Raw genomic sequence first — 24,478 nt, 5'->3', positions numbered from 1 at the left:
ATGAGATCGCTGTATTTGTGCTGTAGACATGGCGACCCCAGGTCCCTAACACCACAACTGGAAGGAAATCAGAGTCTGTAAGTTACAGTGAACCACTTCGCATCACACCCGTCTGAGTGAATCATCCCAACCATTACTCTGACATTTTGAAAAATGGTGGAAGCCCCTTTAAGCTGAAGCACTTGTCTGGGGCTGCAGGAAATGTGAATCCAGTGGTCAGAAATACAGCTTTGATTTCTTTCGCTGGCACGAAAACATCGTGTAATGAATGACCAAAGCCATTTAGCTCACAGCAGCTCAACATCGCCCCCTACCGGACGGTGCTGTGTCACTGCCTGCTCTCATGCAGGATGTGACAGGTTTGACTTGTAGGAGCGGAGCTGCTCTCTGATTGGTGGAGACCACCATCGTCTGTGTGTGTATCAATAATAATAAGAGATTAGGCAGGATTAGAAAAGCTCCCACGTCCATCCGAGCAGCCACTTTATCTTTGCTCCTCGACAGTTCTCGGCGGACCCAACATGACTATAAGAAATGTGCGGGATCACGGACAGCGTTACAGACCGCGGATGTCTTGCCTCAAAAAGGTGGGTTGATCGCTTGAATGGAGGAGCTGAAACACCGTCATCTGGGGTTTGGTGTTATTCAGCACAGCGCACGGTCTTTTTCGAGGCTGTGCTTCACCGCTGCTGTTAAACGTGAATTACTGCTTATAGAGAAATCCTGGGAAATGTGTGGTTCATCTGGCTGCTCACAGTCGTCTGTTAAACCTGAATTGGTGCCTTTCTGCCAGCTGATCTGTAGGACTAACTCTTCCACCTAAACATTTCCATTGTAAGTAACTGTTGCTTTTGACCGTTATCTATTATTAAACTATGAACATGTGTAAGAATTACAGTGTACTATAAACATTAAAATGAACGGCTATTAGTAAGAAACAGCTTTAATATAATTACTGACAGTGATTATCATATGAATTCATCTTATTTTCATAATGTAAACTAATGAGCACAGTCTCAGTGTAAGCTGTCAACATTTTCATAGCTTATTTTTGGAGCTTTAAGTTTCCTCCATCACCTCGAGCTCTTTGTCTTTCATGCCATCTACATTCAGTGCAGTCCGCTATTTCCTCTGCTCATTTGAGAGTTGTTTGTATGTGGGTATATTCAGTTACATGCATATACGAACTACTGCACAAGCCAGAGACCACCCTTCACTTATTTAAACTCAAGTCAAAATGACCAAAAGGACAGGTTATTTGTCTTTCAGTGTTGGGAAAAAAAGAAAGAAAAAAACACATTTAACAAAAAAATATACAAAAGCCACAACTACACATATCACACTTAGTGTGAAATCAGTATTAATGTGTCCACAGTCTGGCTTTATTACAGCTTCCATTCTTTCTGGGATACCCACTTTCCGTGTTTCAAAAAATCTGCAGGAATATTTTGCCACACTTCCAAAGTTCAATAAATAGATGTTGGTTGCTTTTTGTGCTTCTCAAGATCCAAGTAATCCCAAACACATTCAGTTGAGGCCTGGATTCAGTCCATTCTGAGAACACCAGCGGCTTCTTTGTGTGATTTGCAGATTTTCTTCTTTTTTGTCTATTTCCTTTTCTCAGTAACAGCTTCTTGACAGCCACACATCCTTTCAGACTCATAGTGTTGAGTTGCCTTCTTGCAGTGAAAACATGGACAGAATCACCTGTGGATTTTTTCCAGATCTGAAAAAAGAATGGAGCTTGATTTTCTCCTTTCTCTCAAAGATGAAAGTACTGTTTATCTTATGGTGACAGTTTTGGATGTTTACTAGGTCTTACATGCTTTCATTTAAGGTTAACTGTCTGAGTATATATATATATATATATATATATGTGTGTGTGTGTGTGTGTATGTATGTATGTATGTATGTATGTATGTATGTATGTATGTATATGTGTGTGTGTGTGTGTGTGTGTGTGTGTTTTTACTTTTTCTTAGTTATTGATTGGCTGATTGATTGTACGTGTTTATTTTGTCCATTCTATCAGCATGTCAGGTACAACTGATCACAGTGTCTCAGTTAAGGTCAATGTGTGCTTAAAAGTATTAGTCCAGCTTTATCACCAGCCTCAGGTCTGTTAAGATGTTGTGTTGGGTGATGCTGAATTAACATTTTGAAGCAATGACGTGCGCAGTGACTGCCTGTTGGCTGCCCTCTAAACCTAATATTGACTCAACATTGGGATGGTAATGGCCCAATCACTTGGTTAAGAGCTCACTGTGATCCAGATGAGGGTGCATGATTCCCCAAACAGCCTTCAAAAGCCAGAGACCCTGACAAAGCAAGAAGCAACTTCAAACAGCCCAAAAGATGAACCAATCAATCACGGATTTCAAAGGCGTCAACCACTCACCCACCAGAGCATGAAACAGCATGTGTGAGGAAGAGGCAGCGATGGGATGTTTGAAAATTGTGCGCTGCAACCTTACAGTAACTGACTTGTTGACCAATGGAATAAGCACTTCTGAGCTTTGTAGCCTTGTTCATTTTTTTTTGTTTGCAGGACATAAAAACGAGAGACTTAGTAAATATGTAAAAGCCAAAAATATGTGACACTCATTTTAAGCAACCCAGTGTGGGGTGAGATTTCACATAATTTGCATGGAATCCAAAATCTCATATCAGATAAGCAATACATATATTTTAATCTAACAAATGCATGCATTAGTCAGTTTATACAATGTTAGAAATACAGGTACTGTTAGGGTACATTTTTCGTTCATCAAGGTACAAACGATGTAAATGTAGGTACAACAGTGGTTTTGAAGTATTTTTTTCCCAGTTGAAGTATATCTGTACTTTTCATAACAAATCACAAAATGAATATTAAAATAAATACATATGAAAATATAATTTAAATAAATGTCCCTGACTAAAGGCACCCCAGTGACCCAGGGTACTGCCCCAGTGAAAGTTTTATCCCTTTTTTTTTGAGTGTACTGGAATCAAGTCATTTTGAACTACTGCCATTCTTTTGAGTGTGAAGTAAAGTAAATCAAGTAAATCAGCCCACTGTAAAAATAGAAGCTGGCAACTGACCATGCTAAAATATGTCAGGAGATTGCATCAAAGCTGAACATGGCAGTGCTTCTAGCACAATGTCACAGTCTATACAGTGAGAAACATGAAGAATACATTGTTGACACTGCCCTGAATTTCTGATTGAGAGTACTTAAAGGAATACTTAAGCATTTTTCAGTCTAATCTTTATTTGTCACATATGTAAAATGTTGTCTTTTACCATGGACAATAATTTTGACTCAAAATGAAATCCTGTAGACTTGAAACTGACTTGGGCTGAAGCATTTGCCAGTTGGCCTCTATTGTAAGTGAGTTTCAAGTTTAACAGGTTTTTAACTTTTTTTTAATCAAGGCATCCATATCATGGAATGCTGACTTTCCCACCGTAACGCAGAGGCAGAGGCAGACTTCATTTGCAAAGTAGCTTTTTTAGGGACAGTCCAATACTCAGCACTTTGCAACCACTGAAACAAACAGAGGGGTTTATATGGGAGTCTTATTGTCCTGGGGGTTGCAAGACACTCGCTTTTTTAATATGTAAACACGGTTTAAAAACATACTGTTCACTGCAGGGTCAATACGTCCACATGTGGAAACTATTCTGCAAAAACAGTTTAATTTGAATCCATGGTGTCTATGCTGTCACAAAAACCTACTCATTAATATATATTTACCTATTCAGCCTACAGCTGTTTAGCCCTGGCTGTTCATATTGAAGTTTTAAGGAGTATTTCAGGTCTTAGTGGTTTTGAAATGAGGCACAATACAGACAATTAGAAGATAGCTCATTGATATATACACCAGTCCTAAAGGCTCAGTAACAAAAACAACCTGTTTTATAATGTAAGGCTGAAAATGTTCATGTAAAAATGAGATATGACCATTTTTGATAAATAAAACTACACAAATCTTATACATGTTAAAACATGTAGGATATGGGTCTTTTAAAGGTGAATAATACTGTAATAGTAAAATGGGTTTTCATTATTAGAATCATTGTACTTTATTTTACTGTTACAATGGCAGATGGAAGCTGTGGTGCTGGAGATGCAAGACCCCAAGACTGGGGTGAAATCTCAAACCCAGAGGCTGGTCATCACCACCATCCCTCATGCCATCACAGGTAAATCCAGAATGTCTCACTACTGTGTGGATATGTGTATGTAATTGTGCGCAGTTGTGCTTAACGCAAGAGGAAAATCCTGAGAAATGGAAATCTCATACAGCATATGAGACGCTAGCTATTAGCCAAACTGATGAGACTCCCCCACACTCAGTGATTTCTTCAGAGATTACTTTTTACTGTGCTAGTTATTACTGCCAGTCCATGCATTAAAGTCCTCTTATGTAGGTCTAGGTCTGAAGTATCTATTGCCATGACAACCCCTGAGCAGCTGGCTGCAGTGACTCCCTCCTCCTGGCTGTGTGGTCTCAGGGTGGAGAGCTTTTCTACTCTTCTTTCTTAAAGCCTTGCTGCTCTACAACCACCAGAAGCTTGAGACATACAAAGGAGGTACAATGCAGTAAAATGAACAAAATGCAGACATTTTAGTGCCCAGAGTCATCTAAACATTCTGCACTGCCAGAGTACAATAAACATTAAATCAAATATTGCCTTATCAGTCAAATCTAAACATCTGTCCAATGCCAATTACTTTAGGCAATTATCTACATATATGGGTCTGATATCATCCTTAGAAAACAGGCTATGAAAACCATCTCAAAATGAAGAACAATCAAAGATCTAGCAAAAATAAATTAATATAAGAAGATGATGTCATGATGGGCTAACATCCACCCAGTTGTGCTGTCAAAAATTACTGTAAATTATTGCCTACCGGTGGCATTTCTTTCAGAGTAATTTACTGTATCATATTAACAGTACATAACAATAAAACAGCAACTAAATATTATTGACTCCACAGTCACCCGGACGAGAAGATTAGTGCAGTTGCTCTCGTTGTATTCTGTAGTGCACTTATAGCAATCTGTATTTTTATTTTTAAATTGTAAAAGTAGTGAAAAGCAGTAGCCAGTAATTTATTGCAAATTTAAATCTGAAACACATATAAATATGTAAAATTAAGCAAAAGACAAACAAAAATAAAATAAACCATATTAATGAACATATTTATTATTCATAGAATATATGCACAGGATATCTCAAGTATGTATATTAAACGCATGCACATATTTACAGTTTAAGACAGTTTAAGTTTGCTTATAATTTGCACAGATGTGACCAAAAACTCCTGGTTGCTATCATATCCCATAATGCTGAGGGGTACAGTTCACTGTCAATGTCACATTAATTTGCTGTATTATTATAGAACATCTCTTAAGATTAGTTGATTTCACAGTAAAATGTATATAAAAATATTGTGAAATCCTGGCAGTAATTAACAGCATATTTGTTACTATGCAGTTACTGTACACTGGTTGATGTAATTTGTAAGAGAGGGGAACTGAAATGTGGACCCTCTGATGGGGGTTAATTTTTCGATTTTAGCATTGTTTCTGAGAAGTGGGTTTGGCCTGGAGAGGACACCCAATGTGTTCATGAATCATTTAGTGAAATCACGTGGATCAGGTCAGCAGGCCCACCCACCCGACTCACTAATGAAGCTGCTCTGATTCACTCACGCAGGCTTCTGCTCATCTGGCTCCAATTAAAAGAGCTCCTGCTGACCACACACCAGGATACACAATCATGACCTCACAGCTAGTACAACAACATTCCTATTTCTTCATCTAATTCCCTTTTACAATATTTAAGGTCTTTAAAATACTAATTGAAAGGTTGTTAAAGCAACATTACACGAATTTAATAATGCAAAGTACTCTTTGAGAAGTAAAATTTTATTTGCATGACAGATTCCTAAAAAAAATGAAATAAAAAAAGAAAACATTGCTTATGAACTCTTTAATAAAACCATTCTTTGAAAGGTTCTTTAGGGAACCAAAAGTAGTCTTTCTATGGCATCACTTCCACTGATTTCTCAGAATTTCTACAAAAAATCTACAAGCGTCTTCTGAGTTAATATATTGTCACGGTCAGAGAAAAACTTTGTATTTCCTCTCATTTTTTATCTTTTTTTTTCACAAAATTAAAAAAATGCTACCTGCCCGTTACACTGTGTTATTCATTATTTCATAATGAATGGACCAATAGAAGCACTCCAAAATTACTTGGAAAAGGTGTTGTTCCATTTATTTCCATTAAAGTTAAGGTTTTTTCCTTTTACTGTAATGTTGCCATTTTAGAGACACTTTTTAATGTATGAAGTACAGATAAAGGTAAAATAGTTATCCGGCTCTTATCACCACCACTGTGAACAATTCTGACTCGATATGTTTTTCCAGAATGGAATAGTTCACACCAAACCACTCTGAATGACTTTATTTACATCTTACCATTTAATTATAATTTATTTTTATATATATATATATATATATATATATATATATATATAAAAAAATGAGTGGAGCTCCCTTTTAGCGGTGTAGTTTACACAAAACACATTCTTTCTCCTTTCAGTCTCTTCATCGTATTTCCTTTCTGCAAGTCAGCATTTTACAAGACTGGCAGTGTTTTATTTCCCAACTCCAGTCATGAAGACCCACTGGCCCTGCATACTTTGATGCAGTAGTCATATCTGGACTCATATCATTAACTAATTATCAGGCCCTTCATGTGCTGAACCAGAAGAAAGTTTATGCTCACTTCTGCTGCTGGAAGGTCACCTCTGCCTCATCTAAACTCACTATTAGATGCAGTGGCGTGTGTAGACCCTGCAGGTGAGCTGCCAGCTAATTAAGCCAACTGTCCCACCTGCTGTGGTAACTTTATGCAAGCTTTATCAGTGATGGCTGTTTCTTACTGAGAGTTGTGGTGAAATGGTCAATTATGCTGATGCCTCATTTCATAGCTGTAACTACACTTTTCTCCTGCCTCCAGGTGAAGATATTGTTGAATGGATTGCTAATCGCTTCAAAATAGATGCTGCTGGTAAGTAGAGTGAATTATTTTGTGCATTGTACTGAAAATCATTGCTGTCATAACAAAACGTCATATCTCTAAAATGATAACTAGCAAAAAGAGGATGGTCTTCACCTTAACATAGTGTCGATGTCCAAAGAAAAACATATCCAGTTTTTTTTCAGAATTTCTATATCATCTGCAGACACAGCAGCTGCTTTTTCCATGGTCTGAAACTGTCACAATGAATAGACTAATAGAAATACTCCAAAATCAGTTGGAATTGAATCTCTATACATTAACATACATTAAGAATTATGAAGGTTTTTGACCTCTCCTGTAAAGTCACTATTTTATAGATATAGTTTCTGGGACAGTGAGAATATGTTACATGTAACTAAGGACCACTTCTATCGATTTAATGATCATGACATGTTCTTAGAGGGCAGCTAATGAGTAATAAGCATTTGATATGACTGCAGGACAAATATGCATCACTCTTGATAAAGAGCGGATCAGTCATTCTACGGTTATGGCGGCAAATGACACATGAATGTTGACATGTAATTCAAGTGAAACATGTATATTGAACAACATCATTAAAATTGTAACACCGCTGACTGTAACAACACAGACTTTTGTGAAATCAAGTCTACTGCCCCATTTTCAAAGTCACACTTCTGTGGAAAATAAAAGTAGCCCATATCAAAGGAAATCAAATTGCCCTCACTTTGCTTAATATAAATGTAAACAATGATGCAGTATGTAAACACTGGTAAAGTTTCACAATACTGTATTGGAAATATATGGAAAGCTTATATGGAAACTAAGCTGCGAAAACAGCCCATTTTGAATTTGCTGTTTTATGAATGTCACACAAAAAAAATCACACAAAAAAGTTATGAGGAGCGTTGAGCTTGGGCTGCTTTTTGAATGAGGCGCAATACAGGACTGCCAGTAGGAACAGAGATCATTTACACACATATCAGTCTTGTAGACAGTAACAAATATGAGTAACACCACAGACACATTCTTTTTGCAGCAGTATTTTAGAAAAATTTATCAGAAAAAATACATGTATCACTGTTGTTGTAGCAAAACCTCGTATCTCCAAAATGGTAACTTTACAGGACACGGAAAATCCTGCTTTAGTTTTAACGTAAGTCAGTGGAACCAGACTTTTTTTCCCCAAGTAATTTTGGGCTGTTTCTTTTGGTCTATTCTTCATGAAATTTACATGCAACTTTGAGACGTCCACAGTAAGAGAAACCTTATATAAGATTTCTCTTACTGTGGACTTCTCAAATTTAGACTTAACTTATTCATTTAAAAAGACCTTCTTGCATTTTAATAACATTTTATATTTCCTGGGTCAAGATTTATTATCAAAGCAAATAATTGTCATGTGAAAGACAATACATTTAATGCATTTTACAGTTTAAACTTAAAACAAGTATCAAAATAGCTGTTTTATGTAAAAATATTACTTTAGCATCTGTTAAGTCCCTTCTGTGGCATGCCGAGTTTCATGCATAACATGACTAAAACTCACTGAAATTAAAACAAAAAAGGAATAATCATAGTTTGATCATAATTTTTGTTGGTTAATTTAGGAATAGAACAAAAAAACACAAATGCCAACGTTCTGTGGTTCATTCTCACTTTAAACTGATTTTCATGGCTTCAAATTTGTAGGACATCATTTGCCACACTAATAGTAAAAAAACCCAGGTATTATCATTTTCTTTGCAGTATATCCATACTAATGCTCACTGTTTCTTGATGTTTTGGTTTTTCACTACACTCATTCATCAAATCCTCATCTTTAGTCGGTTTCTTCTTTTCAGTCATTTCCTTAAGGAGACATGACTTGGAGATCTGTATTAAAAGACAAGTGTAAAATCTGTATCAGTTGTGTTGAATAATTTCTCTATCACATTTGATCCTAGAGGCCCGAGCCATGGGCACCATGATGGTGGCCTTTGGTTATATTTACCCACTACAGGATCATAAGAGACTCATTCTCAAACCAGACACTTCACTGTATCGCTTTCAGGTAGTAACCCTCTTCAAACTATATATATTGCATTAAGTGCTGGTTTCCTGGACATGGAGTAAGTTTAGACTGTAATGTTAACAGTGTATCACCAATAAAAATCCAATTTGGCCTTGGTTTAGGCTTTATCTGGATCCGAGAAACTGGTCCTAAATGCTTTAGATTAAGACAGTTTGTTCCAAAGGACATGTCAACTTGCAAAACATGGGCCTTATTTACTATGATTATTTTTTTTTTATTATGTTAAGAAAAAGCTTGTCCACTTTTCTTTCACAGACACCATATTTCTGGCCTGCACAGCAGTGGCCAGTGGAGGACACAGACTACGGTCAGTAATTAGTACACACATTCTGATCTCTTGTAAAATTGATATATGAACTACAAAATGGCAATGCCATTTCCAAACGATACTTGCAATATTCTCTTTATGTGGGGATTCTCTGTTATAGATAATGTTGAATATTTCACTGTTCTGTGGAAAATCTCATGGTTAATTTTCTGTATTTTTCTAGCAATATATCTGGCAAAGAGAAATATACGTAAAAAGGGGCTGTTAGAACTGCATGAACAGGTACTGCTTCTACAATCACATTCACAATCACCTCTCTAAATATACTCCCATTATATCTGTTGATTACTGAGCATTGTTTCCATGGCATCCAATCTCCGGTAGCCCATAGCACACAAACTAATAACGAATGAGTTTTTCATTTCAGGAACAGTACAATAATCTTCACAAATGGATGAATCACAAGTGGGACTTCATTGTGATGCAGGCCAAAGAGCAGTACCGGTCAGTCAGTTCAAACAAGTCAACTGCATTTGAATTTACTTGAATCAAATGTATAAATCTACAACCCCATTTCCAAAAAAGCTGGGATGCTGGGCAAAATGTAAATAAAAACAAAATGCAATGATGTGCAAATCATGTAAACCCTATATTTCATTTAAAGTAGTACAAAGACAACATATCAAATGTTATAACTGAGAAATTTGATTGTTTTTTGAAAAATATATGCCCATTTTGAATTGAATGGCAACAACACATTTCAAAAAAATTGGGATGGGGCAACAAAAGGCTGGTAGAGTGGTGCTAGAAAAACACATGGTGGTTAATTGGCAACAAGTCAGTTACATGATTAGGTATAAAAAGAAAATCCCAGAAATAATGATAAGAAGGGGTTCACCACTCTGTGAAAGACTGCACGATCAAATAGTGCAACAATTCAAAAACAACTTTTCCCAACTTAAATAGCAAAGAACTTTTGCTTTTCATCGTCTACGGTAGATAACAACAGTAAAAGATTCAGAGAATCTGGAAAAATCTCTGTATGCAAGAGACAAGGCCAAAAAACAATATTTGCATGGCCCTTAGACGGCACTGCATTAAAAACAGACATGATTCTGCATTGGAAATCGTTGCATGGGCTCAGAAACACTTCTGAAAACCTCTGTCTGTGATAACATTTCATCATTGCATCCAGAGATGCTACTTAATTGGCAACAAATTAAAAATGGGCATATATTTTTCAAAAAATAATAAAATTTCTCAGTTTCAACATGATATGTTGTCTTTGAACTATTTTCCTTTAAAAATATGGTTTACATGATTTGCATATCATTGCATCATCATGTTTGTTTTTATTTACGTTTTGCACAGTGTCACAACTTTTTAGGAAATGGGGCTGTACATGAAAAAATAGAAAACAGCCACCATGATGTTGTTTTAATATGAGGCCAATTGTGGAACACCTGAATCAAACCAATTCAAAGCACAAATCCAGTGGTGGGCTGTGACTACCACAGCTAGGCCTTCAATTTAGGACTTGAAAACTCAGAAAAGAGAAAAAAAACACTTTCACGATAATTCTTATTTCTTCTATGGGACAACAGTACTGTGTGCTAACAGCAATTCACATGAACATGTGTGGCTGTGTGAAATTAAATGTCTGTAAAACACATCCCATGTATTATTTGAAGCTGGTAAAACCCGTATTAGCATAGATTTTCCCTTGTAGCACTTTCACAGTGTCTATCAGTGAACAGTCATGGCTGCAGCTGTTTTCTATTTCTAACATGTGACTGAAACACATTGGTTAGGCTGTCCACTCGTACTCACAGTCTATGAGGCCTAGAGTCAATGTTTTTCTCCCACCCTTTGAAAACAAAAATAATGATTGGTTGCCAAATTATATAGGTGATTAGGCATTCAGTTCGCATTTTGTTGGCTAAAGTAGTACAGTGATGTTTTTTCTTCACAAAATTGTCCCACCGACTGAAATAAAAACACTTACTAATTATGTTGTATTGATCTGATGCATTAGGCACCATTTCAGCTCCTGAAGTCCTAGCCAATGGAAGAGCTCGCTTGACTAGATCTACATCCTTACCGAAAAGAAAACCATCCTGACTGGATCATTTTCTGTTGGAAGTTTGAGGAATTTAACCTTTTTGTTTCCAACCAAATATAAGAGTACTACTCCAGTACTTGCAGAGTTTAAATAAAACAAGCATAATGATTCTTTTAAATAAAGATGAATTCAAAATTACCTGCAGGTATTTTTACTTGACAGAAACCATGCTTAGAAAACTCTGAGTTCTCCTCTGTATTTTTCAGTATGCATTTTGTGTATTATGCTTTGCAGAATGTTGAGATATTGTTCTTGCATGAGTTGCATGCTAGCCTGCTGTGCAAAACAGTTTCATCCAGATCCAGTATTGGATTTTACTGGGAAATGTGTGCACTGAAATAGTAATGCTCTAATGGACATTAACAGGAACTTTATGGGTTTTCACAGTATGATTTCTCTGTGCACAGGGCAGGGAAAGAGAGGAAGAAACCAGATCGGGTGGTGTTTGACTGCCAAGAAAGAGCCTACTGGGTAGTACACAGACCACCGGTGAGTTAATAAAACAACAGGTCTCCCAGACCCAGTCCCGAGAACCCCCATGCTCTGCACGTTTTTGTGTCTTTCTCAATCTAACTGAATCTGACTTTTCTAATTCACTTTATGGACTGATACCAAGGGCTTTGTGAGCTGGTTCAGGAGTATAACAGAGCAGAGTAATCAGAAAAATGTGCAGAGCACAGGACTGGGAACCACTACTTTATTCGGTTGTTTCAAAATGTTAATGTTAGGTTGTTTTTGATACAGAAAAAGTTTCAAAGTACATAGTACACTGTATTTAAGCAGTTTGAAGATTTCATACCTTACTGTAATGTGTGAAATCTTCAAAATCCTTAAACACTGTGTATTGTAGCCTGTGTTCATTTCTCACAAAAGTGAAAAGGCAACATCAGTAATTTGGTTGACATACATACTAGCACACACACAAAGCGCATGACAAAGCATATTGTTATGAACCGCTTCTTTACACAATTCTGCATGGCAATCTGTAATTGCATAGAGCAAAGCCTTATTTAACTCTCCTGCACTATTCATTGAGCAGCCAGGAACAATTAGTGGGATGGACTGTGGACTGGAGCGAATGGTAGATCCCAATCAGGAGGAGGTAAAAAGGTGAGTTTTGCCTTTTTTAATGGGTGGAATAAGCTGCTGGCTAAGCATCAGCACTTAGTATTATTTGTTATACTATTCAATGTAATTACATAGTAATTTTCTTGCTTGTTTTGATGTTATTTTGATGCAACATAAGACACAGCACAATGGTAACTTTTCATCAAATTCAAATGAAAGCAGGAAGGGGAAAGTTTGTGAATTAACTTCAAGTTGGTCATTGCTGTGTTTTCCCAGGTGGTTGCTAAGGTGTTGCTAAGTCATTGCTATGGTGTCCTAGGCAATTGTTAATATATATGTATGTGTGTGTGCTAGTATGTAATGTTTGTAGTGTCTATAAGAGGGTTTTAGACATACGTTTTGTGGTTCTAGCTCAAAAACTGTGACCTGTGAAAATGGTAAAAAAAAGAGCATAGAATAATAAGAATAAGATATATTCCCTTCTACTTACAAACACAAATATCGTATCAAAGAGCTTGTTTCTATGAACTATGGGTAAGAAACAATTAATATAAAAATTAAGCCATGTTTTTATTATTGCTCATGATAAAATCTAAGTATTAATTCAATGTATGATTCTAAAAAACAGTTGAGCACATTAATCACAAGATTAGCTTTTACTTTACAGTTCTGCCTTTAGCTACTGTTATATGTAGAGTTCTGTATGCTGACTGACGTAAAGCAGCGTCCATGGTGAAAGGAACTGCTGAGACTGTGTTAATATAGAGGGAACCAAAAGCAAGCCTGTCAAGGACACGTTTAGTCTATCAGCTTATATACAAGAGGATTTATGGTGTGATAATCTCATTGTTGCTGCACACCAGAAAAGGCTGCTAAACTTAGACGTCATGCATTGCACAGGGTGAAAAAGAGCTAGTGTGCATTACTGGCTTTGTGGTTTACAGTAAATCATTATGTTCCTTGAGAAATACATCAGAGCATGTGTATCATCTCAGACTGATTTTCTTGCCTTTCTCTTTCTTTTGCAGATTTTGCATAAAATATGTGTGGGGAAAACATCAGCAGTGTGAGAAAAGCTGGCTTTTTTAACTACAACAGAACATCACCTATAATACTTTACATCTAAACAAAGATTAACCATTCACATGTAAAAAAAAAAGTATTTGTTCAATAGTATGTAACTAAAACATAAATATGTTGCATTCAGTGTCCTCAGCATGGACTGTGGAATGTATGTTTTGATTGGAGGGACGAGGCATAAAAATATGAACTTGTAGATGAATACTGTACAGGTTTAAATAAGCACTGTGTGTCTCATTGTCTTCAAATTGCTTTAATTTGAAGAAATTAACTCTCATTTACAGTGCAGAAGGAAACCTGTTTTGTATCTATACAGGTTGACCCAGTAGGCTCATAGGTTATGCCTTTTTGTGAATGGGTAAGATAACAAATAAAGTAGATGTTCACAAGATGTGCTGTTTGATGTAGGACTTTATACAGTGATAAACTACTGAAAGATATTTTTGCCAACTTTAAAAAAATAGGTTAGTCCATGTTTTGCTGGTCCTCCTCCCACTCCCTGGTCCATCATCCATACAAAAATCCAGTCGTTTTTTAATCTTCTACAGATTAAAAATTAGTCTTCTTCAGCCATTTGTCTTTACTTCTTTTTCAGAAAAAAACATCTGAGTACTTCAGAAGAATAGTAAGTGGTTGCCTTACTTATGCTTACTTTTTCCTTATGTACAGAACAAGCTAACAGTGTTGTAGTACTGCAGTTATGATATTACGTAATGAATATGCTTTAACCCTTAAGATAATTACTATATTTTGATTTTGCTGTAGATCATTTTCACGCAGCAATGCATCATGAGGCCTAGAGTGAAGTCATCTGTGTCCATTGGAGCGTATGTCATGACATGCACAAAACATGCACTTTTTACATTATACCATTTTAACTACACCGATCAGGCATAACAGGTGGTCATACCTCCTTGTTTCTGCTCTCATTGTCCATTTCATCAGCTCCACTTACCATATAGAAGCACTTTGTAGTTCTACAGTTACAGCCTATAGTCCATCTGTTTCGCTGCATACTTCGTTAACTGCCTTTTACTGTTATTCAGTGGTCAGGACCACCATCGACCCTCACAGAGCAGGTATTATTTGGGTGGTGGATCATTCTCAGCACTGCAGTAACATTGACTTGGTGGTGTTAGTGTTTGTTGTGCTGGTACAAGTGGATCAGATACAGCAGTGCCGCTGGAGTTTTTAAACACTGTGTCCACTCACTCTCCACACTATTAGACACTCCTACCTTGTCAGTCCACCTTGTAGATGTAAAGTCAGAGATGACAGCTCATCTGCTGCTGCACAGTTTGTGTTGGTCATCCTCTAGTCCTTCATCAGGCTGGATATTTTTGGTTGGTGGACTATTCTCAGTCCAGCAGTGACACTGAGGTGGTTAAAAACTCCAGCAGCACTGCTGTGTCTGATCCACTCGTACCAGCACTGAAGAATACGGTAAAAGGCAGCTAACGAAGTATGCAGTGTAAACAGATGGACTACAGTCTGTAATTGTAGAACTACAAATTGCTCCTATATAGTAAGTGGAGCTGATAAAATGAACAATGAGAGTAGAAACAAGGAGGTGATCATAATGTTATGCCTAATAGGCATATGCCATTCCTGGTAATGATCAGTTTTTATTCCTCCAAAAAACTACAAATTTGTAGTCAGGTTGAAAAAGAAAAATAATTAGAATAATTAGAATAACTTGAAAAGCATATTTACATCTGGATCAGGAGAACACTTTTGGGCATTGCAACAATTTTCGTATGTGGTCCCCCTTTGTTAGGGGCTCAAAAGTAATTGGACAAGTCTGCTCAGCTGTTCTATGGCCAGATGTGCATTTTCCTCATTATTTCTTACAACTGTAAGTAGATGGCGCAAGAACTTCTTCCCTTGTGAAGAAAAGCCCTTTCACAACAGATGGCCAGATCAAGAACATCCAAGTATTAAAAGTAACCACTGAACGTATGATTATTAGGTTGTCTGATAAGTTTTGTGTATGTAAATTGTATGTAAAGTTCTGTGTATGAAAACTGTTGTAATTCCTACATAGTCCACCCAATTTGGGTGTAAATACCCTCAAATTACAGCTGAAAATATACACATTGATCTTATTTTCTATATTTAACTTCAAATTCAATATGCTGCGGTAGACAGCTAAAATAATATTACCTTTGTCAAAGTATATACATTTATGGACCTGACTATAGGCAATTTCATGCCACTAAACCCAAACCTTTCCATGTGATGATATTGTTTCTATAATTTTATTTAGCTTTTTTCTTATAGCATCTTCTGATTTAAGTGCATTATACATAAAATTACTGCTATTATGTTCTTACCATTGCAGACTTGTGAAGTACACCACAACATACAAGCAGCATGATCCCTTCCTTTATCCATGCCTTCCAAGCAACCCCTGGTTAACAGACGATGTGACATACTGGCACCTAAACATGCCAAAGTGGGTCCCGTTATTGGGAGAACTTTAAATTTCAGATTTAAAGTGACAGCTCTTTATTAATTATTGATTGAAGGGCTTCACAAAGCTTATGTGTGTGTGTGTGTATCTTAAAGCGTTGAGAATCCTACGAAAATGAGAGTGGAGCGCTGGACCTTTAGCTTCGGTGAACTGCTGTCTGACCCTCGCGGACGAGCTGATTTCCGTCTTTTCCTGAAGAAAGAGTTTAGTGGTATGTGGCATACATTAAACATGTATAAGCTCTGCTGTGCTGTAAAGTCATATAATTCACACTATTATTTTGCAAATAAAGTAAAAGCTAATTGTGACAAATTTAGCATATAGTGGAACCAGAAGCTTTAAATTAGACTGATTCTGATAGCTAACAAACAAAAAGCCCTTATGAGGCTGGAGGATGGTTTGAATTTAATTTATGTTGATGAACAGGTGAGAATCTTGCATTTTGGGAGGCGTGTGAAGATCTCAAATGGGGTGCTGCAGCTACAATGCAAGAGAAAGCTCAGCAAATCTACAAGTAAGCTTTATATTTGTGCCATAAATTGCTAAAACCTCAGGTTACTGTTTTAAATGCTTGTTCACAACGAGAAATTTTTATGTAACTGTGGTATACTATGCTTAGTTATATACACACTGTACATTACTGTGCAAAAGTCAGGAACCATGATTCATTTATTAAATTTACAGTTCGAGTGGAATACTCTAATGTAATGTAGTTAACGATCATTTTGACTGCAGATAACTTTACATAACACTGTCATTAAGTGGCCTTATGATAACAGATGACAGATATACAGACAATATATCAATACATATTAACAAAAAAAAAACACAACATCAAACAAAACAAACAAACAAAATGAAACCTAAAACCTCCACCATAGTACTGCCATTTCTGAAACGTGGCTTCTGTTTGTTGACACAAACTTTGTTTTAGAACTTTCCTGGCTCGTGGAGCCCCTCGCTGGATCAACATTGATGGAAAGACCATGGAGATTACTGTGAAGGGCCTGTCTCACCCTCATCGCTATGTTCTAGATGCCGCACAGACCCACATCTACATGCTGATGAAAAAGGTCAGCCATATCCCCTGAAACCAATGACAACAATCAGCCAATCACTATTCCAGTCACTACAACAGCCACGGAGCTAACATTAGCTTTCCTTTTCATTAAGGATTCATACGGACGATATCTGAAGTCCCCAGTGTTTAAGGAAACTCAGAAGAAAGCTGTCGCTCCTGAGGCACACAAATTCAGGTTAGATATAATGCACAATGCATTATGAATAATACTCTTTAAAACTCAAATGGTGCCCATAAAAAAAGATCAGTTGGCACACAGTGCTTTCCAGAGCACAAATGTCATAACCCACATTTTTGTCCCTTCAGTGAAGCCCAGCTGGAGCAGAATGCTAAGAAGCGAAGGCCCAGTCTGAGCCCCATCATCCTGAGGCAGCAGGAAGAAGAGCAGAAGGCCAAACTGGCTGCCAGCGGCCCTGTGGACATAACGCAGGTTATGAGCAAACTGGCCCAGAAAAAGGCGACTGAACCTGAACAAAAGACTTAGAGAATGACACTGAGGAGAAATACTCTATTTTTGAAAGACAGAAATCTAATCGGGTATCTTTATCACAGAATCCAGTCTAGCAGAAAATGCTGTAAGGACAAAAAGAACAAATCAGATCTGATTTGGTAAAACATCTAGTCAGAAATATCTTGGAATTGCTTATAGTGCAACATAACTTAAAGCAAAGCAGATCATGTGATAACAGTAGCCCCATGCACACTAACAAAAGAACAGTAAGTCACAAGCCAAGTATTATACTAGAATTACAACTGATTTATTTTTAAAAGTGTCATTTTACACATATTAGCAGTTTTGTTTTCTATGAAATTTTAAAGCTGCATTATGTAAGATTTGGGGATTTGGAGACCTCTCTGGTGGAAACATTAAATTGCATGCAACATGTGGGAGAATGTTCTGAAATGTCAGTTGTGATTTGTTTGGTTGTGCTTTTGCCAAAAGAGGACTATTCTGATTATTTTGAGAGAATATTCAAAGAGAACTCAGTCAAAACTTGGTAAAGGATGTGACGTCTGAGGACGTAAGTTAGCGTGTTTTTTTTTTTTTTTTAATTCCTGACTCACTAAGGCTACTTCTTTGAATTTTAACCAAAACCTTAGGTCACCCTTAATTTTAATGATCCTATGTAGATTATTTACAGATAATTAAATTATTGACTAACTTTCAGTTTGTTCTCAGTTCAATATCAACAACATTAAGGTTGGACATCTACAAACCATCTACAGTGGACCATTAAAATAAAGCTTTCCAAAACATACATAGTGCAGCTTTAACTGAATAAAAAGGGCTATAGTTTTGTATATGCAAGTACTTCAATTAAAAAGAGCTCAATTTTGAGCTTGTTAGATAATAAAAACAGAACACATTGGACTGTTGTTGTATTAGCTGATACACAGGATTTCAGTATTGGCATTGAAAAAGTAAATGATATTGTGCATTTTCTACTCTCAGTTAAATCAACAATTCAGTTTTAGATATCACTACTTGTAGTTCTATGCACTGTATATCTGCCTTTATAATACTGTAGGTTGTACGATTTTATTTAACCATTCTACTTTCAGCAGTATGTTTTATTTAATAATTCATATGATAGATAACAACTAGTACTAGCTACTAATGGTTTTTAATGTCATGTGCATCACTGTGTTATGTTTTTGTAAGTTAATGTGCATCGTTGTGTATGCGTGTCTGTTCCATCATGTTTTGTTATTTGTCTTCATTATGTGTTACATGAAACTATGCAATCAAACAGGTTCCATCTGCATAAAACTACTGTCCATTTCTCTGTTTTTAATTTTTCTACACCGGTGTCCATTGGGTGAGTTACACTGTTTGTCATCTATGTAATAAAGTCATGCATACACATCAAAAGTATTTCTGTCCAGTGTGGTCATATCATGTGTCTGTCATTCATAATCATGGATTGTTTTTGTATGAAATCCTTGTATCGGTCATGATGTTTCCATGAAATTACTACCCACTTTAAATTCTCATAATACGATAACTATATACGATATAATTGAACTCATCAACAAGTCAATTTGTTGTTGTATATTACTGTTGCTACTATATAATGCACTATTATTTCTCTTAACATATGAAGCCATAAGGGCTTATATGTTAGCTCACACTTAAGTTCCTTACTCTCATAACTACATAACTTTACAGTAACACTATATTTTGAGAGTCTGCTGCCAATGCTTTTGTAGATGATCACTTTGTCTTTAACTTACATTCAACTAATTATCTATTAAATACAACTGAACATCAAGTTAAATGTAAAGAGTATGTTAAATCCAACCCTAAACCTAAACATGAACCTTGTTACGCCTGGGAGCAGGGAGGCGGACGCATATGCGGAGATAAGCGAGATTTATTTCGGGGTCATAGTCATAACAGTCCAGGTCCATACAGCCAACACGGAGAGATTGCGGGACAGACCGAACGAACAGGACACAAGATACAATCAAAGACTAGAAAGTCAAACATCAAACAAAAACATCCAGCAAACAACAATTCAAACAATACATACATCAAATAAAGACCAACCAACACAAGGGGCAAACACAGGGCTCAAATACAAAACAAGGATAACAAGGGACAGGCGGAAAACAGGTGGCAATGATCGGGGTGGAGTCATGCAACAAGGGGGCAGGATTTAGACTCAAAACAAAGAAGCATGTGGACAATAAACAAAAAGCACTTGGAGGAGAGGGAGGAGCCAATCGTCACAAACCTAATCCTAACCTTAACTTTAACCCTAGCTAACCCTAAATCTAACTTTAACATTAAGTTCACCCCCAAATCTAAACTTAATCCTAAACTTAACTCTCATTACAATTTCATCCCAAAATCTAAACCTAGCCCTAAACCCTGGCGTACAACCCAAAACTTTAATCCTTACACTATCCCTAATATCACAGTCAATCAACTGAAATTTACCAGCTAATTTACTATTATTTGTGTAACGCTAGGGTCAATAAACATAAAGTATGTACCATTAGTTCCATTACTTATTGAACAATAAGTCTAACAACTAAAGAATAAGCCTGTTATCCAAAAGGTTAAATTAAACATAATGAACAGAAGCATGACATACTGTATCACATATGTATGGGTAAGTATACTGTTACATAAAGTATAAAGTGATAAAACTGAAACTACAGTATGTTAAAGACATTCAGTAACTCATAGTAAGGTATGCAAGTTAAGACGAAAGAATAGATTACCTATTTCATTCATAGACAGTTATATGCAAAAGCTTGAACCTTTCTGGTTTAATTACATTTTGTTAATTTTCTAGATGTAAAGTAGTTAATGCCTCCTCTACAAAGAACAAAGTTAAATATATTTTTTATATTCATATTTGCAAAAAACTAAACTATTTGTCTTAAATCCTTAGGATCCACTTTTGATGTATTTGTGGCTTATCTGCCAAAAATAGTGGTGTTTAAAATTTTCATTTTCCAACTTTTTTTTATCTATTACAATTTAACCGGCTATTTTTAACTGATTTATGACTGATATACGTAAATAATGCTGGTTAAGATTGGCTGCCCTCATTCAAAACACAATCTGGACTGAAACATTTCTAATGTCAACATGAAATAGTAAACTAATCTGCAGTAGGCTGAATTGGTGTATATACACTATAGGGTCCAAAGTATGTGGACACCTGACCATCTCACCTATATGAGCTTGCTGGACATCCCATTCCAAAACCATAGGCATTATTATGGAGTTGGCTCTCATTTTGCGGCAATAAGTCTCCACTGGTCAGACAAGGATTTCCAACAGATTTTGAAGTGTGCCTGTGGGAATCTGTGCCCATTCAGTCAAAAGAGCATGAGGTCAGGCACTAATGGTGGATGAGAATGCCTCACTCGGAATTGACAGGCTCTCTGCCAGGCCACTGGAGCTCTTCCACACCACCTTGTCAATGTCTTTGTGGACCTCATTTTGTGCACAGGGGTACACTCATGCCAGAGCAGGAAAGGACCTTCCCAAAACTGTTGCCGTAAAGTTAGAAGCATATAATTGTCTAAAATTAACATTACCCTTCACTAGAAATATGTGGCCCAAAACCTGAAAAACAGTCCCAGACCATTATCCTTCCTCCACCAAACTTTACTGTTCCCTCTATGCATTCCAGTAAGTAGTGTTCTCCTGGCATCTACTAAACCCACATTCATCCATAAGACTGCCAGATAAAGAAGCATGACTCATTACTCCAGAAAACATGCTTCCACTGCTCTAGAGCCCAGTGATAGTGTGCTTTACACTACTCCACCTGACGCTTGGCATGGCGCATAGTGATCTCAGACTTGTGTCCAGTTGCTCCGCAGTGGAAACTGTTCTTGTGCTGATGTTGCTTTCAGTGGCTGATTAGAATTCTATAGTGAGTGATGCAACAGAAGATGGGTGGTTTTATGTGGTTCACATAAAATGTTCTGTGAGTTTGCATGGTCTGCTGGTATGTGTCTGAGCTGTTGTTGCTCTTAGACGCTTCCATTTTGCAATAACAGCACTTACTGTTGACTGGGGTAGATCTAGCAGGAATGAGCATTGGGTGTGGCTGAAACACCTGAACTCAATAATTAGGCAATGTGTCCACATACATTTGGCCACATGGTGTGTTTAAATGCTTTGGTTTTCATGACCTCATATGAACAATTCATTCAAAACAAGTTGTTATTTCAGCTTGGTTTTCATTTATGGGCTTATTTCACAAAGTGAGGAAAATTTGGTTTTCCATGACTTGGGCCTTTCATTGTAAGCCTTATGATCAAAATATACTTAAGATTATAAAAACGTAGATGGTTCTACCAGTGCTTGCTGACATTTCTTTGGCTGCTTGATTGAAATGTAGTTGTATAACACTAACCTTTCTGCCTGCTGTGCCCTCAGCTGTGCCGGTACACCGCCCCTGTGCCCCACTTGGCCGTGTACACAGGTATCTGTGAGAATCAAACCACTGCTTCTCCAGGGCTCATGACTCTGCCCAACAGTGCTGCGTGTCCTTCTCCCATCAGCGTGGCCATCGACAGCACCCCTGCCTCTGAGAGAAGGTTTGATAGTGGCCCCACCTCCTCCCATTTCCCCTCCATTGCTGAGAGCACTGAGGCATCCGTGTCTGAGGAGAGCCAGCCACCTGCAGCCAAATCCCGTGTAGCACTGTCACTGAGCCGCCTGCTCCGCAGAGGATGCAATGCCCCATCAGTGTTTGCCAGTCTGTCACCAAAGTGTGCTGTTACTGCAGGAGGTGGGAAAGTACAACCACTAGGGGAGCCACTCGCACAACCACAGCCCAAGAGGATTGCAAAGTTAGTAAGACACATTTCAGACTTTTCATTGACATGGAAAGCACCACGATGTTATACTTTTGTTAAATTGCCCATCTTTAGTAGATACATAGTAGATGCATAAATCACCTTAAGTTGAATTTTCCCTTAAGATTACCCTTAAGAAGGTTAAATGTGATGCACAAAAAAACCCTTGTATGGTTCTTAAGGGTTTCCTAAAGTGAATTCGTCATCAACTCTAACATTTCCCTTAACTATAACATTTCCTATAAAGAGAAATCCCACTTATTTTTCAAAATTTCTTAAATGGTTGAGATATAAGCAGCGTCATTCAGTGAGCTTTGATTTGAAGTGCTCTGTTCTAGAGACTAACAGTGTGAGAATTGTTCACAGTGGTGGTGACAGGAACCAGTTGTCTTAAAAGTTTAATGGCTTTGAAAGCTCCAACAAAGAAAGTTATTACAGGAATAGTTATGAATACACTACCTGATGTTTGGGGCACATTTTACGACAGCTTGCCAGCACAGTTTTGATGTAAAATGTATTTTTTACAACACATTCATGGTGGAGAGATACATGTGGAGCACTGTATGGCAAAATAGTCACCTAAGAAAATGTATTTTTAGGTTTCCACTAATTTCCTGTTATCAGCCTTATACGCAAAACCTCAGAAGCTGTGTAAGTTCACTGGTGGCTTTGGATAGTAAATAAAAAGCTTATGTTTGCCCCTGTCAGCAACACTGTAATCTAAATCTCTAATTTCCTGTATAATAAAGCTTTTCATCTCCAGCCTCTATGATCAACTTTGTTTCCATCTAAACTACTGAATTATGCAGAAATTTGCAAAGACAAAGGTAGAATTCACCTTTAAATTATGTCTCAACTGTTATTTGGCCAACGTGACAAGCTGGCCTCAAGTTTTGGAGGTGCTGGAAGATTAGACTCAATGAACTTGTGCATGTTCTTTGTGACAGAGAGAATCCTAAGCGATACAAAATTCAGAGATTGCACATATTTGAAAGTGGATAAATGTATAAAGCCAGTGAGAAGAAAGGTGACGTTAGCCAGTAAATAACTGGAGTTTAAGGGGTTTGTCTGTTGAATCGAAAATGAGTCATTATTAGTTTTGTAAATGCTAGTGATCAATAGTTATGCAATAAATTGTTATGTAAGTCATAAATCAGTTATGTGTTTAATTATGTCCCACCAGGCTTGTAAACCACCATCTTTTCTCCTCTAGTTTTTTCCAAATTAAAGTGGATATCCCTCCTGAATGCCGCATCTACCCTATTGACTCGGAGGATGAGGAGGAAGAGAGTCCTGGGGCAGCCAGGGGAGGAGTGAAGGAAATCATCTGCCCATGGGAAACGGTCACCAAACACGATGGAGCAGGATAGAGGGATCTACAGCTTGAAGAGAGAAACACACAGAGATACACGTGTGTCTTGGTGTCACCATCTGTATCACCCAGACATGCTCTAGGAGTCGACAGTTGAAGTAACAACCTTTCAAACCTAATTGTCTGTATTTCTGATAGCTTTTTAGTAGTGCCTACATGTTCTAGTAGCCGGTGGAACAACTTGGTTATAACATGATTGCGGGATTTTATATCTGTTTATTTACCTGTTCAACTACCTGTGGCTATGGTAAGGGGAGGCCTTATTTTAGAGGAGCTTTCTTTTTGCAAAATCATCAACTTGTTTAGTATGGCAAGCAAAAGATTTTGTACTTGGTCTGCTCATCATTTTATATCTATCAAAGATGCGTTAATGTAAACGTCTTTAAGAAATATTCAATATTTTCATAGTTGTATCTCCAGGAAGACAGTAGAACATTATGTGGGACATTTACTGTCTGAATGTATTACTTTCAAAACGTTTACACTTCACTTCAGAATGAGAATGTGCTTATTGCTCATATTGGACTTGTGTAAGTGCCTCAATAAAGTATTTCAAAAAGA

General features: G+C 37.1%; 1 protein-coding gene across 2 annotated transcripts; it reads left to right on the top strand.

Moving 5' to 3' along the window:
• Window positions 1-385: 385 nt before the first annotated feature.
• rgs9b (regulator of G protein signaling 9b) lies at window positions 386-24,478 on the top strand. Of its 2 annotated transcripts, none has more exons than XM_017725315.2 (19): window positions 386-587; window positions 4,093-4,189; window positions 7,025-7,075; window positions 8,995-9,101; window positions 9,378-9,429; window positions 9,614-9,672; window positions 9,818-9,894; window positions 11,920-12,001; window positions 12,552-12,614; window positions 14,256-14,285; window positions 14,426-14,487; window positions 16,002-16,115; window positions 16,229-16,344; window positions 16,560-16,647; window positions 17,068-17,206; window positions 17,307-17,389; window positions 17,521-17,644; window positions 22,124-22,539; window positions 23,759-24,478. In XM_017725315.2, the coding sequence occupies exons 1-19, from the start codon at window positions 522-524 to the stop codon at window positions 23,913-23,915; spliced, it is 1,983 nt and encodes a 660-aa protein (XP_017580804.1). In that variant the 5' UTR covers window positions 386-521; the 3' UTR covers window positions 23,916-24,478. The 2 variants fall into 2 exon arrangements, with proteins under 2 accessions (XP_017580804.1, XP_037400336.1); XM_037544439.1 differs by lacking the exon at window positions 386-587 and adding an exon at window positions 669-834.

The sequence above is a fragment of the Pygocentrus nattereri genome, chromosome 13 (genome assembly GCF_015220715.1).
Source record: "Pygocentrus nattereri isolate fPygNat1 chromosome 13, fPygNat1.pri, whole genome shotgun sequence".
NCBI lineage: Eukaryota > Metazoa > Chordata > Actinopteri > Characiformes > Serrasalmidae > Pygocentrus > Pygocentrus nattereri.
This window is presented reverse-complemented; position numbering and strand designations above follow the sequence as displayed.